Here is a 17,984-nt window from a genome sequence, read left to right as displayed (position 1 = left end):
AGAGAGGGAAGGGAGGAGAAGAGACAGGGGGATGGGATGGTTTGAGAGGTGGTGATGAAAGTTCGTGGTGTGATGCTGGTAGTGGTGGTGAAGGGAGGGAAAAGGGGTAGGTGATGGTGGTGGTGGTGGTGGTGGTGATGGTGGTGGTGTCTGTGTGCAGTTCGGTGAAGTGAAAAAAAGATTGCGTCAGAAGAATAAGGAATACGATATGGAAGGTGAGGTTAGACAAGGACATAAGTAAGTTGAGTTGGAAGCATACAAGAGAGAGCTACGCGTGGCCTCCGTGCTCATCTCCGTCACAGTAGCCCTTGAGTCCGTGGTAGGTAAAGGGAGGCATAAGGGACTACAAAAAGCCAGCCAGTTAGCTTACACGTGATAGCTTTTAAGAACCAGTTACTCCCCGGTCATCCTTGCCGTCCAAAAAAGTTCCTAATCTCCATTTGAAACCCTTGATCGAATTTGCATTAACTCCAAATCCACTTAAAAGCCATACCACGCATTCATTTACCTTATTCGTTAACCAGGCCACTTGATATGTAAACCACCTTCCCCATTAGTAGTGAAAATTGATCAAGTCGTGTTTGGAAAATGAGGGAAGTTAAATTATTATGTTATGTGGAAAATGAGACAAAATTAATCGAGTCAAATGGAAAAGGGAGATCGTTAATTGGATCGAATCGTGTAGCGAGTGTGGAACGTGTTACTTTACCTTCATAAAATTGGTTAAACCGTATGGAAAATGAACGTAAAATTGATTGTGTGAAAAATAAGGAACGTAAAATTGATCAAGTCTTACGGAAAATGAGGAGTAAAATTGATCGTGTGAAAAATAAGGAACGTAAAATTGATTAAGTCTTACGGAAAAGGAGGAGTAAAATTGATCGAATCGTGTAGGAAATGAACGTAAAATTGATCATGAATCGTATGGAAGATGTGGAACGGAAAATTGATCAAGAATGGAAAATGGGAAACGTAAAGCTGATCAAGTGTAGAGAATGAAGAACCTAAATTGAGCGAACGTGTAGGAAATGAACGTAAAATTGATGAAATCGTATGGAAGATGAGGAACGGAAAATTGATCAAGAATGGAAAATGGGAAACGTAAAGCTGATCAAGTTTATAAAATGAAGAACCTAAATCTGATCGAATCGTGTAGGAAATGAACGTAAAATTGATGAAATCGCATGGAAAATGAGGAACGGAATACTGATATAAAAAAAGATGAGTGTAAGATTGATTAAATTGTATGGAATTTGAGGAACGTAAGATTGATCAAGTATGGAAAATGAAGAACCTAAAAAACTAATCGAATATCACGTATCAGAAGAGGCATGTAAAATTAAAGAAGTATAGCCAATCAGCAACGCGTAACCATAGAAAACGAAAGAACCGGATGAAAGAAGGAAAATGGGCTACGTGGTGGTAGAAGTTAGGGAAAGTACGGCTGGTCAAATATGTATCAAAAGAGGAACGCGAAATTAAACAAGTATGACCAATAAAGAACGCGTAACCATAGAAAACGAAAGAACCGGATGAAAGAAAGAAAATGGGCTATGTGGTGGTAGAAGTTAGAGAAAGTACGGCTGGTCAAATATGTATCAAAAGAGGAACGCAAAATTAAACAAGTATGACCAATAAAGAACGCGTAACTATAGAAAACGAGAGAACCGGGTGAAAGAAGGAGAATGGGCTTTGTGGTAGTAGTAGTAGTAGTAGTAGTAGTAGTAGTAGTGGAGGTGGTGGTGGGCACAGCTAGAATGAAGGTCGTTCAGAACACACACAACTTGCACAAGAACGAGCCGAGAATGCGTTGGAGGAAGTGTAACAAGCGGGAAATATTGCGTGTCCCTTGTATACCTTGGCAGGGCGGTGATGGGTGGGGGAGGGCGGGGCTAGGGAGCAATTTGGAAGGTATACTAAAGGAGAAAATATGTGCGTGGGGTAACGGTGGCGGTGGCTATGGCGGCAGGGTGGCGGGATTGGTATGGCAGTGGTCTTGCTGTCTTGTTCCCCAGCCAGACACCCTCTCCCCCCCACCCCCCATCCTCCCCATCCCCCTCACCCCCCTCAAAACCCGCCCCAGGCCAACTGCCGGCGCGGGGTGGCGGCGGCGGTGGTGTGTGGGTTGCCTTCTTAACTCATGCCATGTTGCAGCGTCTGGGAGATTTCCAGTTTTCTCTCTCCCACTCATGAAGTTCCCTCCCTCCCTCCCGTCTCCCTCTTTCTCTCTCCTTTCAGTCTCTCTCTCCTCCTCAATTATTTTCGTTCTTTCCTCATTTCTCCGTATAACACTTTCATCATCTCATTCATTTTCGTTTTTTTCCTTCCTTTCACCACCTAACGCTTTCATATTCTCTCTCTCTCTCTCTCTCTCTCTCTCTCTCTCTCTCTCTCTCTCTCTCTCTCTCTCTCTCTCTCTCTCTCTCTCTCATTTATATTCGTTCTTTTCTCATTTCTCCGTATAACGCTTTCATCGTCTCATTCATTTTCGTTGTTTTTTTCTTCCTTTCTCCATCTAACGCTTTCATATTCTCTCTCTCTCTCTCTCTCTCTCTCTCTCTCTCTCTCTCTTTTGCGTCACACCCTCCTCGTCCACTCTAGACTCAACAAACAGTTATAGAACATCAGTCAGTCAAGCATTCAATTCACATGCAGTCATTCCTTTCCCTCCCTCCCCTGTATTCCTCCCTCCCTCCTTCCCTCTACTTGCTGTCTACTGTTCCCTCTTCCCTGTTTGTTTGTCTGTATGGCCACCTTTTCCTTCCTCCTTCCCTAACCTACATCAACAAATTTCTCCCTTCCCAGTTTTCCTCCCTCCCTCCCTAACCTACATCAACAAATTTCTCCCTTCCCAGTTTTCCTACCTGCCTCCCTGTCATCTGTTCGTATACTTGCTGTCTTTCGTTTCCTCTTCCCTGTCTGTCTGTCTGTATGTGGTCAACCTTTTCCTTTCTTCCCTCCCTCTCCCTCTCTCTCACTTTCTAACCTCCCTCCACCAGTCACTTGCTCCCTTCCCTGTTTTCCTCCCTCCCTCCCTGTCAAGTGTTCCTATACGTGCTTTTTACCGTCTCTTCCTGTCTGCCTGTCTGTGGTCACCTTTCCCTGTCTTCCCTCCCTCTCCCTCTCCCTCCTTCTCCCTTCCTAACCTTCACCAGTCAATTGCTCCCTTCCCTGTTTTCCTCCCTCCCTCTCTGTCATGTGTTCCTATACGTGCCTTTTACCGTCTCTTCCTGTCTGTCTGTCTGCTTTCACCTTTTCCTGTCTACCCATTCTCCCTACACCCCCTTCCCTGTTGAGTCCTCCTGTCTCTGTATTCCCCCTTCCCTGTCTGTCTGTATATGACCAGTTCCCGTCTACCCTCACCCCCTCATACCTCCCTCTCCCTCCCTCCTTCACCCCGCTACCCACCAGTTGATTGCCCGCCCCGCCCGTCCGTCGAGCGCGCAAAGAGCACCTGGTTGGCATTGAACACCTGAGTTGCGTCCCGTCAGCAGCCTTATACTTCGCCGCAATGTTGTGTATCCTTTTCCTGCTTCACGTATACCATGGCCCTCCCTCATCCTCGACCCTCTAACACCCCGCTCTCCACTTTAATTTTTTCAAGGGTATAATAAGTAGAGGAAGTGGGATAGTGGCGAAGATATAGGTTATTCGTTTTATCGGTTGAGGGTCATATTTTTGTTTATGTTTTGTTTCTTTAGGTTTTCATTCGTCTGTTGCTTGATTCAATGCTCTATACTCCGTCATATAGGTTGAGGATCATGTCATCTATATTTTTGTTTGTGTTTCTTCCTCTTTTATTCAATTTATTCGTTTTATAGGTTGAACACGTCTTATTTTTGTTTTTCTTTTGTTTCTTTAGGTTTTCATTCGTCTATTGCTTGATTCAATGCTCTATACTCCGTCATATAGGTTGAGGATCATGTCATCTATATTTTTGTTTGTGTTTCTTCCTCTTTTATTCAATTTATTCGTTTTATAGGTTGAACACGTCTTATTTTTGTTTTTCTTTTGTTTTTTTAGGTTTTCGTTCGTCTATTGCTTGATCCAATGCTCTATATTCCGTCTTATTGGCTGAGGATCATGTCATTTATATTTGCGTTCATGTTATTTGGTCTTTTTCCGTCTGTTTCAATTTATCAGACTGTAATTACTTGTTTTTTTTTTAATAGAATGGTGACTTTTTTGCTCTCTCTCTCTCTCTCTCTCTCTCTCTCTCTCTCTCGTTCATTCATTTCCTAGTTTCGGGGAAGACTAAGATATTTTTAGATCGTCCCCGTAAAAAAATTTAAAAATATCCACATGAGTTAAGACAAGACGATTCAAAATATCACCCCACTAGTTCCTGTTTCTTCAGTATTTTCCTTTTTTTTTATTCACCGAACGCTGCGGTAATTGAGGATCTGAATCACTTTTACTTTTCTTCTTCCTCTTCCCCGCGCAAGCTCACCGCCGCCACGCACCGTCATGAGAAACGGGGAAGTCTGTCTATCTGTCGGGGTTTTTAACAAGACTTTTCCCAGAGTTCAATTTGAGTTTTCCCCGGCGCTCAAGTCTGTCAGTTATATCGTGAAGTTCTCTCTCTCTCTCTCTCTCTCTCTCTCTCTCTCTCTCTCTCTCTCTCTCTCTCTCTGTATTACCCAGAAATTCCCGTCTTTACACACTATTATCCAAAGTTAAAATTATTATCTTCCTCTATCTTTCTCTATTTCTTCTTTTCTTACTCTCTTCCTGTCTTCCTCTCTTTCTTTCTTCTTTCCTTTCTTACTTTCTTTCTCTTTCTCCTTTTTCTCTTTCATTCTTCGTATCTCTTTCTCCTCCATTCTTGTTGCTTTCTTTCTCTTTCTTTTTTCTTCCTCTTTCTTTTTTTCTTTATCTATCTTTCTGTCTGTCTATATGTCTTTCTGTCTCTCTATCTGTCTGTTCATCCATCCCTGTCTATCTGTCTATCTGCCTCTGTCTTTGTCTAAACTATCTATCTATCTATCGAAGCAAAATTACACACACACACACACACACACACACACACACACACACACACACACACACACATAGAGGAAGTGAAACAAATCCTCAGGGTCGGTAGACTTGCAAGATGGACAAAGGAACATGATCGGATTCCCTGATATCGCTTCCTACTTCCTATTTCTTGAGAGAGAGAGAGAGAGAGAGAGAGAGAGAGAGAGAGAGAGAGAGAGAGAGAGAGAGAGAGAGAGAGAGAGAGAGAGTACCCTATTCCAGTCATTCTTTGTGATTTCATTGTCTTTTCCTCCCTCATTCTTTACTTTTTTCCCTCAAGTAACATTATTTTCAACTTCTTCATCGGGCTCAACTTCAACACAACTTCCTTTCCCTTCGCTGAAACACGCTTGATCAAACTTCACCTCACCTCTCCACCAACCCTTGCAGTCCCACAGTACACTCGCCTCTCCCACCTCAGTCCCCCCTCCCTCTCCCCCCACCACCACCACCATAATCAAACCATCAAGGCTCGTATACTACTTCCTTTTTAGCCATGCACTCTTTCAGTCATTATGTCCCCTTCAACCCTCTCTCCTTCTGCTACTTCTGCTTCGGTTATCTTTCTGCATTCCGTTCGCCTTCCTTCATCGGTCACAGGCTATTTGGTCCTTTTTCTTCGTCGTTCTCAATCTGCCATTATGTTCCTCTCCTCCTCCCTCTCTCCTTCTTCAACTTTTACTTCATTTCTCTTTCTTCTTTCTCTGTGTCTCATTTTTTTGTCACTTTCAGCCTGTTGCCCTCTTTCTTCTTCTCTTTACCTCTTCGTTGTTCTCAGTCTCTCATTATGTTCCTCTCCTCCCCTCTTCTCTACTTCTACTTCAGTTCTCTTTCTTTTTTGTCTCATTTTTTGTCATTCCCAGCCTGTTGCCCTCTTTCTGCATTCCCTATTCTCTCTCCTCATGGCCTATCATTAGCATCCTTTGGTCTGTAAATTCTCTATCGTCTTTTCTGATCATCCTTAATCTTCAAAATCCCTGTAACTATTCGCAAACATATCGTGGCCCACACACCCACACTTGGTAAGGCTTTCGTGGATGTAGTTGTGTTAGTATTTCCATGTGAGCGTAGTTTTACGAACCATAGTGATAGTTTGACAAGGCCTTTTTTTTTCTCTTTTTTTACGTCTACGCCTATTGTGCCGGTAGGCTTGCTTGAGGGGCCTGGATGGTAGTCGGCCCCAGCCCGTATTGGCGTAGGCAGGTGTTTATAGTGGCGCCATCTTCTCTTGGCTCATGCTGCCCCCCGGAACTTGTTCTTGATTCACTTGGACGGTTTCCTCTAGAGTCCGGGTTGATGGGTGGTCTTCAGGACAGCATGTGGGTAGTTTTAAGCCACTCGGCGGTGACTGAAAAATCCGAGGTAGTAGCGTGGGGATTCGAACTCGCGTCGTCCATCACGTGGCGAATGTGGGCCCAGCACACTACCACTCAACCACCGCCTACCTTTGAACGTGAAAACCACCTATGAGAACCCGACTAATCTCCTATGTGGCCCTTAGAACTAACCTAACCTAACCTAATCTATGCTTCACCAATACTCATCTGCCGCTCTCCTAATAACGACCTCTCCCGCCCACAGCTTATCGAGAGCTGGATCAACGCCACGTACACGGACCGCCACGATGAGCCGATGTCCGAGCAGAAGAGGACCTTTGTGTTCTCCATCATCGTCTCCATCTACTGCGCCGGTGGCATGTTCGGCGGCGCCATGACCGGGTTCTTCGCTGAGAGGTGAGAGAGAGAGAAAAAGATAGATAGAGATAAAGATAGATAGATAGATCGTTGGAAAGCTAGGGAAAGATAATTATAGATATATTGACAGACAGAGAAAAAATAGGTTGATATGAAGAGATAGAAATATATAGATAGAGAGATAAAGAGTGAGACTTCACCGCCTCCTTCAGGTTCGGCCGCAAGGGAGGTCTTCTCATCAACAACGCCTTCGCCCTCGTCGCTTCTGTGCTCTTCGGGTTCTGCAAGATGGCCTCCTCCTACGAGATGCTGATTATTGGCCGCTTCGTCATCGGTATCAACAATGGACTCAACGCCGGTCTCTGCCCCATGTACCTGTCGGAGATAGCGCCTACCAACCTGCGCGGCGCCATCGGGACAGCCTACCAACTCGTGCTGACCATCTCCATCTTGGTACGTCTGTGTTTTTGTTTTGGGTTTAACTTGTTTTGGGTTTGTCATGTTACGTTTTGTCAAGGTTATGCATTTTTGTGGTTTCAGTCTCATTTATAGTCGTTTTTTATTTTTTATTTTATTTATTTATTTATTTATTTATTTTTCGTCTCCATTTTAGTCGTTTTTTGCTCATTTTAGTCTTCATTTCGTCGTTTTATACTTCACTCAGTCTTCAGTTCAGTCAGATTTCTCTTATTTTAGTGTCTTTATTGTGCCTAATCAGATGTGTGTGTGTGTGTGTGTGTGTGTGTGTGTGTGTGTGTGTGTTATTAAGCTGCCTCTGTTCTCTCATATATTATTAAGGCTTCCCAGAGCACAATCATGAAGTCCTCCAAGTATTAATCGTGTGTGTGTGTGTGTGTGTGTGTGTGTGTGTGTGTGTGTGTGTGTCCCAGGGATGTGCCAGTAACGTGTGTCTCCCCTCCGCAGATCTCTCAAGTGATGGGTCTCGAGAACTTGTTGGGCACCGAATCCTTGTGGCCCCTGGCACTGGCCCTCACAGGCGCGCCGGCCATCTTCCAGCTCCTCGCCCTGCCCATCTGCCCCGAGTCGCCCAAGTTCCTCCTCATCTCCAAGGACAAGCCCGTTGATGCCCAGCGAGGTGAGGGTCATGATGGCGGGTTTTTTTTTAGTTTTTTTTTTCTTTTTTTCTTTTTCTTTTTTTTGACATTTTCATTTTTTCGATTTCATTTTTTTTCGATTTCATTTTGTCTTTTTTTCTATTTCATTTTCTTTTTTTCATTTTTTCGATTTCAGTTTCATTTTCTCTTTTTTTTCATTTTCATTCTATTCATTATCATTTTCATTTGCCCAGTGAAGTAAGTTTTCTTTTTTTTATTTTTCTTGTCTTTTTCATTTTAAAGTTTCGAAAGAGCGAAGTCCTGTTTTTTTCTTCTTCTTTTGAACTTTCACTCTCCATTGTTTTCTCCTCTCTATTTTCTTTCCTTTATTTACGTCAATCACTTCTCTACCTGACCTTTCTTCCTATCTTTCTTTCAGCTCGTCTTGTACTATTTATCTACTCATTATTTCTACTCTTTACGAGGCGTGTTCTTCCTCTTGTAGTTTAAACAAATGAAACGCAAGAAAGAGTGTTCTTGAGTCATTACCTATCATTTTTCTCTTATTTCATCGTTCACTCGTATATAAAAGTAATGATTGAGTTCAGTGGGTCGAGCTAGGGGACGGTCACCTTGCCGTGTCCTCAGAGTCCCCTTCGTCAAGTGGAGGGTTGTCATCCATCACCTTGACGGCACCGGGGAGAGAACGTGCCTGTAACGCGACCCTGTGTGTGTGTGTGTGTGTGTGTGTAGACCTACTGGACAACGTTGCAAGATGGTGGTGTTCAGGCTGTTATATTTGCCGATTTCCAACCCTCAAACTGTCTCCTCCACCCCTTTAACTGTTTTTTTTATAGAGTTATCGTTAAAATGGTTACGTATTGGTGTTTCTTGGCTATAGTTATGGGTCAGAAACCTATAAAATTGATGCTCTGAGTACGACAATCTGGCAACGTTGATACTAGATCCTTCCTTACCCCCTTTCCCTCTTCCTCCTCATCTTCATCCTCATCCTCCTCTTCCTCCTCCTCCTCACGTCCTCGTCTCCTTCCCCCGCAGCTCTGACCTGGCTCCGTGACACCAACGACGTACAGCAGGAGATGGGTGAGATGCGCAACGAAGCCGAGGCCGGAAAGTTGGTGCCCGCCGTGTCCCTGCGCGAGATCGTCATGAACCCAACCCTGCGCATTCCTCTGGTCATCTCCCTCATGATGATGATGGCCCAGCAGCTCTCCGGCATCAACGCTGTACGTACAAACAACTTATGCTTTTGTTGTGTTGCCCGGGACTCTTGACACTGACTTTGAGGACCGTATTTATGTCATTTCAATTCCTGTCTTGGTGTCAGAACAGATCAGATGTAGTCCCGGGATATGCCTTTGCAACGGCTCCCGGATTTTCTTTTCACTCACTGTCAATGTTCTCGTGCTTTAACTCTTATTTTCTTTTTCAATATTCACTTGACATCTATTTTTTTTCACTGGTTTTGCTCTTGTGTTTTAGTGTAGTTTAGTGACTTCTTAGGATCTGATGTGAAGAGTATCGTCTTTGAATTATGACCGTGAGGACAAGACCAGAGTGTTTGATGATTACTTTATAGTGTTTAATAAGGATCTAAGGAGTCTTTAAGTTCCCAGTAGTCTTTACTTTTGCAGTTTGATGGTCTTAGACTCTTAATGTTATGTTAGTCCGTTCCTCTTGCCCTGCTCCAGATGTTAACGGCCTCCTCCCTCTCTCCTTCAGGTCATCTTCTTCTCCACCGAGATCTACAAGTCCGCCGGCCTCACCGACGAAGCCGCCCTCAACGCTACCATCGCCATGGGAACAATGAACGTCCTCATGACCTTCGCCTCTCTAGTCATGGTGGAGAAGTTCGGCCGCAAGACCCTCATGTTGGTTGGTCTGAGCGGCATGCTGGTCGATGTCTTCCTGCTCTTCGTCTGCCTGCTGTTCAAGGACTCCCACAGCGCCGTCGGGTACTTCTCCATCGTCCTTGTCATCGTCTTCGTGGTCATGTTTGCCACCGGGCCGGGCTCCATCCCCTGGTTCTTCGTGACGGAGCTCTTCGCCCAGAACGCCCGCCCCACCGCCTCCTCCATCGCCGTGGCCGTCAACTGGACAGCCGCCTTCTTCGTCGGCATCGGCTTCCTGCCACTAAAGGAGGTGAGTGCTGCGGGGGACTGGCGGACTGACTGGCTGGTTGACTATAACTGGATGCCTGTCTGGTTGGTTGAATGGTTGACTGGTTGGGTGAATGACTGACTGACTGAATGGTTGTCTGGTTAACTGATTGACTTGCTGGTTAAATGACTGAATGGTTGTCTGGTTAACTGATTGACTTGCTGGTTAAATGACTGACATGCTGGTTAACTGACTGACTGAATGGTTGTCTGGTTAACTGATTGACTTGCTGGTTGAATGACTGACATGCTGGTTAACTGACTGACTGAATGGTTGTCTGGTTAACTGATTGACTTGCTGGTTAAATGACTGACATGCTGGTTAACTGACTGAGTGAATGGTTGTCTGGTTAACTGATTGACTAGCTGGTTGAATGACTGACATGCTGGTTAACTGACTGACTGAATGGTTGTCTGGTTAACTGATTGACTTGCTGGTTAAATGACTGACATGCTGGTTAACTGACTGACTGAATGGTTGTCTGGTTAACTGATTGACTTGCTGGTTAAATGACTGACATGCTGGTTAACTGACTGACTGAATGGTTGTCTGGTTAACTGATTGACTTGCTGGTTAAATGACTGACATGCTGGTTAACTGACTGAGTGAATGGTTGTCTGGTTAACTGATTGACTTGCTGGTTGAATGACTGACATGCTGGTTAACTGACTGACTGAATGGTTGTCTGGTTAACTGATTGACTTGCTGGTTGAATGACTGACATGCTGGTTAACTGACTGACTGACTGAATGGTTGTCTGGTTAACTGATTGACTAGCTGGTTGAATGACTGACATGCTGGTTAACTGACTGAGTGAATGGTTGTCTGGTTAACTGATTGACTTGCTGGTTGAATGACTGACATGCTGGTTAACTGACTGACTGAGTGAATGGTTGTCTGGTTAACTGATTGACTTGCTGGTTGAATGACTGACATGCTGGTTAACTGACTGACTGACTGAATGGTTGTCTGGTTAACTGATTGACTTGCTGGTTGAATGACTGACATGCTGGTTAACTGACTGACTGAATGGTTGTCTGGTTAACTGATTGACTAGCTGGTTAAATGACTGACATGCTGGTTAACTGACTGACTGAATGGTTGTCTGGTTAACTGATTGACTTGCTGGTTGAATGACTGACATGCTGGTTAACTGACTGACTGAATGGTTGTCTGGTTAACTGATTGACTAGCTGGTTAAATGACTGACATGCTGGTTAACTGACTGACTGAATGGTTGTCTGGTTAACTGATTGACTTGCTGGTTAAATGACTGACATGCTGGTTAACTGACTGACTGAATGGTTTTAGGAGCAGCGAGTAGCGGGCTTTTTTTATATTAGTTTCCTTTTTTGTGTGCCGTTGAGCTGTCTCCTTTGTTGTAAAAAAAAAAATAATTGACTTGGTGGAATGTCTGGCCGGATTGGTTGACTGACTGACTCACCTCCTCCCTTCGTCCTCAGGTGATGGGCCCATACGTGTTCATCGTGTTCGCCGTTCTCCTCGCCGGCTTCATCCTCTTCACGTGGTTCAAGGTGCCGGAGACCAAGGGACGCTCCATCGACGAGATCACCTCCATCTTCAAGCAGTCTGCGTACGGGGACAGCCGCGTCTGAGTCCCCTGCAGCGCCTCCTTCAGTTGAGTCCCCGCGAGAAAATGAATGTCTTGTTGGTCCACTTCGCCGCCGTGAGTCTAGTGTTGCGGACTTGATGTGTTTCTGAGAGTGTCGGAGAGAGTTACTAAAGTGTTGTTGTGGGGGGTGAGTGCGTGAGTGAGTGAGTGATTGAGTGCGTGAGTGAGTGAGTGGGATGATCAGGGTGATGTCCGTGTCTCCTGCTCTCTCCCTCTCTCTCTCTCTCACTTCATCACCACCATCACCACCACCACCGCCTTAAGTTGTTTTCACGCTGAAGTGTGTGTTTGTGTCTCGCACGCGAAGGAACTGCAAAATTTATTCATCACATTCTCTTCCATGGCACTCCAGTCGCATCACAACAGTTGAAAAGGGAAAGAAAATGAAACAGTCGGCATTTTCTTCTTAACCTTTATTATTATTATATACCATTAGTTTTTTTTTTCTGGGTCGCGTACAACTAAAAACAAGATCAAGGTGAGGCCGGGTCAGATGTGCACGGTTCGCCCCGCCGCCGCCGCCGCTATCCAGAGACACGATAGACTCTCTTGATACGATAAAACCAAAAATAATCAAAGTAAAAACCATTATCTCTTCGAACCGTGCCCGTGATAGGGAACAGACGTAGATTTAATTCACATTGGAGAGATTTCTTATGACCTGTTCTTCCCCAGTATGTTCTCTCCACTCCCTCAAGCCGCCCCGAGTTACGGACGGATATGATCGTTTTGTTTACTCCTTGCAGTCTCCCGATTTCGACTTACGATCGTGTTGGGCGGCGAATACTTTTGTCTCCCATAGATGGCTAAATGTTATGTGTTGGGGGTGTTGATAGGCCGAGTGACACACTATCGAGTCTCTTCTGCCTGTCGGAGCTTTTGTGAAGGTCAATTGTAAAGGGTTTTTGTATATTATGAAGAAAGGGAAGCACCCACGCAGTTGTATATTCCGAAAGGCGCGCGTGCGTGGTTTTAGAAAAGTGCGATCCTGACTGTGAGAGTTGGCGCGTTCTGCCACTTCACGTTTCTCCCAATAAGGACGTTTTTTTGTTTTTTGTTTTTTCCTAAATTTGGGATAATATGATATTCACTTCACTCGATGAGATTCAAGAGTCGTAAGTAAAGGAAATAATTATCCATGACCAAAACTTTACCTAAAAAATGCAAAAACCTAAAAAAAATCTCTGTGGCGTTGAGCGAAAAAAGTCACTCTGTCTAGTATTCGTACTGAGGATAAGTCTTCATTCTCTCTTTCCTGTCTCTCTTATACTTCCTAACTTCCTTCTCTCTATATCTGTTTATCCATCAGTCTAGCTATCTCTGTTTTCCTTTCTCCCTCTACTTTCTGTACTTTTTTAAAACGGCGTTGCGAATTTTTTTTCCGTGGAAGGTGTCGTCGTGTCGTGTCGTAAGGGTTGGTTAGTGTTGTTGCTGGCTTAGATATTTATAATCATCGTCATATCACGTCATTGTTAGTGTCTTCGAGCGTCTGCCTCCAAGAAACGCGAGAGAGACAGACTGGCCAATTCAATCAGACGTCGGTGTGCGTTTAAGAGCCGATTTCACAGTCCAACACAGTGACACAGTGTCTTCGTAACAGCCCGAACTAAACTATAGAATCCCATACAATCCAAAATGGGGAGGTCTTCGATGCCACACTAAATACACAAGACTTTTCCTGTATAGTTTCATCAAATTTGTGAACTTAATTATAAACACCAGACATTATACAAGGAAATTTCGAAGGCTCTGGTATTGGTTTGGGAGCTTACTAACCCGTCATGGGGAACTGTGAAACTGGCCCTAAAGGTTTGCCAGACAGAACCAACTCGCTAAGTAACCAAAGCAGAGACGATTGTGATCTCTCAAGTGGCTGGTGTGGAAAAAGAAAGTGATAACGAGGGTACCGTCACAGCAGACAGGACGAGAAACGAATAAAAGAGAAACCTCAAGCCTTCAACTCTTGTAGGAAAGAATTCATGCACTTTCGGTTTTCAGCTCAAGTTCGGTTCGGTTGTTCTCACGTTCTATTGAGACTCCTTTCATCGCTGGCCTTGGCGTGGCATGCTATGGAACTTGACTTCACACACGTTCGGTTCTCGGCTCAAGTTCGATTTCTTTGTTCCCACGTTCTGTAGAGACTCCTTTCATTGCTGGCCTTGGCTTGGCATGCTATGGAACTTGACTTCACACACATTTGGTTCTCGGCTCAAGTTCTATTTCTTTGTTCCCACGTTCTGTAGAGACTTTTCATCGCTGGCCTTGGCGTGGCATGCTATGGAACTTGACTTCACACACGTTCGGTTCTCGGCTCAAGTTCGATTCCGTTCGTCTCACGTTCTGTATAGTCTCCATTCATGGCCCTGTGGCGTGTAAGGGAACTTTAGGGTCTCACTTATTCCAGTTCAGCTCTCTTGTTTCTGTCCTGTTGTCTCTCTCATCGCTGGTTGTGGCGTGTCCTGGCGCTCCCCAAGGTGTGTCAGGCCTTACGAAGAGGATACGCTGGTGGGCGCCTCGGCAACCCACGAACCACGGTGACAGAGAGCAAGCACGAGTAGGTGATTGAGGGAAAGAAGGAGGAGGAGGAAGAGCTCAAGTAATGGAGGAAACACGAGGGGTATGAAGAGGAGGAAGAGGAGGAAGACAAGGAGTTGGAACAGATAAAGATAAACATCATACGAGTTGGAGAAGAAGCAAAAGGAAGAGAAGGCAAAGAAGGAGAGAAATGAGAAAATACAAGCTACACACGAAGGGAAACGAAGCAGAGGGAAGAAGAAGAAGAGGACGAGGAGGAAAGGGAAGAAGGATAAAGCACAAGAGGACTAAGAACAGATAAGCCGAAGAAGAAGAAGAAGAAGAGAAAGAGTACATTCAGACAAGCCATAGGAAACGAGGTGGACATGATCATTAGTTTCCCTTCTTGTCCTGTTGAACGGAAGGGAAAACGAACAGTACGACGCACCAGCCAAGACCAAGCCCAAGCCTAAGTCGTCGCTCTTCCAGCTGAACCCTGAACATATGAAGGCAGACTCCGCCCCTCTCTGCACCCCGACACGAAGACAAGGAGAAAGCAGGAAAGCAAATAACGTCAGCCCTTGTATAGAGAAAACTAATCAAATGACGTTTTATATTTATATGACTAATTCTATAGTTATTTTTCTATGTATTATCACAACTCTATATACTCAGAATGTACGTATTCGTGTCCATTGCACTGAAGGTTGTATGAAGTCTTATTTACTAGGTGTAATAGTCGTGCCTCAGTGAGAGAGTGGACGATGAAACGGACTACGACAGTTGTGTGTGCAGTGAAGCTTCGAAGCCGGAAAGCGGAGCAGTGTGTGTGCTTCGTTAGTAGCTATTTGGTTCGCGTTCATTTGTGGCCATTCCCAAAGGTCAACGCATTGGCCAAGTTTCACAATCCAACACAGTGTTTTAGTAAGCGCCCAAACCAAATTGTTTCATAAAGGTCAAGTTTTCTACTCAAAATCAGATTCTAAAGAGATTCCTTGTGTAGTTTCCTTATTTTTTTTCTCTGTCAACACCAAACTCCATACAATTCAGATTCTAAAGAGATTCCTTGTGTAGTTTCCTTAATTTTTTTCTCAGTCAACACCAAACTCCATACGAGAAAGTTCCGCTGTGTTTTGTGTTTGGTTTGGAAGCATACGGACTAATCGTGTCAAACTGTGGAACTGACCATTTCATATTGGCTTTGTAAGAGACCAAAGGAAGAGCTCCCAGTTCAGTTTGCTCTTCTACATGGAGCTCACCAAGGACTCCACGAAGTTATGTACACAGTGCCATCAAATTTGTCAGCTTCTCAGTGAACACAACACGAGGCGTAGTCTTTGGCGCGCTGCAGAAAACATTGACAAAAGGAGTTGTTTGGGCTGGGACGTTACTAAGCCCTGGAGTGGAAGACCTAGACGAGCCAGGAGGTGTTGACGGACACACGGCTCAAGGCTTACTTTATTTGGGCTTACTTTATTGTTCACACCTGACTGTTGTATTCATTAGTAGATACCTGTGACTCATCTATAGGAACACGGTTTACCATGAAGTCCGTGGCTGTAAGGAACGGACAGATACCTGGCTATCAGATAATTTAAAGAATCACCTCCACACACTCACGTCTATTAGAGGAAATCGTGTCTAATTCTTTTCCACTGTTAAAGCAAAAGACAAGTCAGTTGTGTTAATGAAGTAAAGGAAATGTTAATTATCTTTACCGGGCAGCGGAGTGGCGCGTGTGTCCTCCGCTGTGTTTGTTGAGCGACGGTGTCAGATTAGTGAGAGTGAAGCAGCTGTACGTGTGGCACCTGTTGTCCCTCGCTAGGTGTTGAACAGGTGTGTGTGTCTGTGTGTGTGTGTTTGTGTGTGTGTGTGTGTGTGTGTGTGTGTGTGTGTGTGTCGAGAGCACGTAATCTGGCGTGGGTCAGGCCATCTTGTGATGCCAAATGGTGGTAAGAGTTAGTCCACGTCCTGCACATGGAACTCTTCTTGAGCCCGTTGGTCTGAAAGAGGGATAAAGTGGCCTTGAGGCTTGTTCTTCAGTTAGTTTAGGTAGATATTCATTCCTATCTCTCTCTAGTCAGTGTATTTACTACAAGTGAGGATGTGCTGCCCTTTGTCTTAGCTTTGCTGTCCCAGACGTGCGGCTCTCCCAGTGACTGGTTCACGATACCATGATGCTGCTGCCACTCCACCACTCCTATTACTGCTGCTACCACCACTATGTCTTAAAGTTAGGAATATGTGGAAGTTAATGTTGTAATTGCTTAATTAAGATTCATCAGTGTTATCCAAACAAATGTTTTCATTCTTTTTATTTTTATTTGGATAGAATTATTGGTTTCGTATTTGTAATTCTTTTTTATGGGAAGTTGTTTTATATTACTCATTGTGTATATTTTCTCATATTTAAAATTGTTGTATTTGGTGCCTGAGATGACGCAGCACGGCTGGCAGTGTGCGTGCCGCCCTGCCCGGCTGTGTGTGTCTGTGTCTGTGTGTTTGTGTGTGTGCGTACGTGCGTCCCGCAGGGCAGCCCAGTGTCCACATTTTATAATGTCCAGTTGGAGCCACGGGCACGGCCCTCGTAGAACGCTGATGCCCGGTGCCAACGCAGCATGTGCAGCACCGCCACAGCTTCTGGGCAGGGCGTGGCCGTGGCCGCGCTGTGACTCCGTGATCGTGCGCTGCGGGACACGGGGCTGCCTGGCCGCGGGACGTCCAGGAGTCAGGACTGGTGGCCAGGGCGTCGGGGCGGGGGGGCGGACGCAGCAGCAGGAGCACACTCATGAAGGCTGCCGCCGCCGCCGCCCCGGCAGGCCACTCCCGCGTGGCCGCGCCAGCAGTGCATGACGTTTATTTCGTTTCCTTCATCGGTTAGTGTTTCACGTACAGTAAAACACGTACACAGTTCTGTTTCTATGGCATTGTTTGTACATATTACAGATTGTATCATGTTGATAGTATTTTTATTATTGAACTTAACATTATTTTTCTCTTTACGATATCAGAGATGTAGTGTTTGGGGGGCGGGCCGCGGGGCCTGGCAGGGCTGGCCGCCCCCTCTCAGTCCGGCTGTGTTCACCTGTACACTATTTTCATTGCCGTGTATGTAGTCATTTGTTTTGTACAAGCAGAAGACACAGTGACATGCAGTATGCTAAGGCAAAGATTATATATATAGTAGTATTGTACCATTACCATTAATTCATCATTTCATTAACGACATTCACTCTAGTTTTATGGCTTTTTTTCTTATATGGGCACAGTTTGAGGTATTTTAGTTTAATAAAAGATGTAGAATAATTATATATTTCTAGTTGTCGCCCATCAACATCTTTCATGTAAAGTGATTGGAAGTAAAGTTGAATGTAACACACTCTTTTCCTCACCCTGGACCGGGACTTGTGAGGGGCGGGCTGGGGGAGGCCTGCATGGGTTTGGTTACAGAAACAACTACTATAGTCACCCTACACTCCCGCCACCTCTTCCATAGCCAAGGGATAGGATTGGGTAATGAAAGGAGCTTGGAGTTGGGAGGCAATGTTATCTTGGAGAGAGGTGGGAAAGGAGGGGGCGGGGCTTCTGGAACAATGTACGCTGACTATATGGTTGTGATGGTTCGTTGGGCGTTCGAGACTCCAGAACTATGCCGGAGGGAGGAGCAGATATCATCCCGTCAAGACACTCTTCCGACACCTCCTGAATCTCATCAACGACGTGTAGGCCCTACCTGAGTGATAAGTACTGCAGGACAGGTGAGTGAGTGAGGGAAGGTTTGGTTAGACAATTAATAACGTGTGATTGGGACAGGTGTGACGGGGCTAGTAATGGCCGGGACAGGTAATACTGGTGAGCTTAATGACTCTCCAGTTGATGGGGACGGAG

The 17,984-nt window shown here is 45.0% G+C and overlaps 1 protein-coding gene and 1 long non-coding RNA gene across 6 annotated transcripts in view; both read left to right on the top strand.

The window, feature by feature from the left end:
- LOC126982992 (uncharacterized) overlaps window positions 1-4,203 on the top strand; it is an 8,316-nt gene extending 4,113 nt beyond the window's left edge. Inside the window, exons 2-3 of one of the 3 annotated variants that reach the window (XR_007735473.1) lie at window positions 1-3,862; window positions 4,024-4,203. The exon at window positions 1-3,862 is cut by the window's left edge and continues 231 nt beyond it. This is a non-coding gene — a long non-coding RNA (uncharacterized LOC126982992). The other 2 variants (XR_007735474.1, XR_007735475.1) reach the window with 2 other exon arrangements.
- Window positions 1-17,471, top strand: part of LOC126982990 (solute carrier family 2, facilitated glucose transporter member 1-like) — a 117,128-nt gene extending 99,657 nt beyond the window's left edge. For all 3 annotated transcript variants that reach the window (XM_050835382.1, XM_050835383.1, XM_050835384.1), the window contains 6 exons: window positions 6,601-6,752; window positions 6,926-7,166; window positions 7,638-7,809; window positions 8,828-9,015; window positions 9,512-9,931; window positions 11,413-17,471. In XM_050835382.1, the coding sequence (XP_050691339.1) occupies window positions 6,601-6,752; window positions 6,926-7,166; window positions 7,638-7,809; window positions 8,828-9,015; window positions 9,512-9,931; window positions 11,413-11,565 (1,326 nt within the window). In that variant the 3' untranslated portion in view covers window positions 11,566-17,471. The remainder of the gene's footprint in view (window positions 1-6,600; window positions 6,753-6,925; window positions 7,167-7,637; window positions 7,810-8,827; window positions 9,016-9,511; window positions 9,932-11,412) is intronic.
- Window positions 17,472-17,984: the final 513 nt, after the last annotated feature.

This window comes from Eriocheir sinensis, chromosome 52, assembly GCF_024679095.1.
Source record: "Eriocheir sinensis breed Jianghai 21 chromosome 52, ASM2467909v1, whole genome shotgun sequence".
Classification (NCBI taxonomy): domain Eukaryota; kingdom Metazoa; phylum Arthropoda; class Malacostraca; order Decapoda; family Varunidae; genus Eriocheir; species Eriocheir sinensis.
The sequence above is the reverse complement of the archived record's forward strand: the minus strand, read 5'-3'. Positions and strand labels throughout refer to the sequence as shown.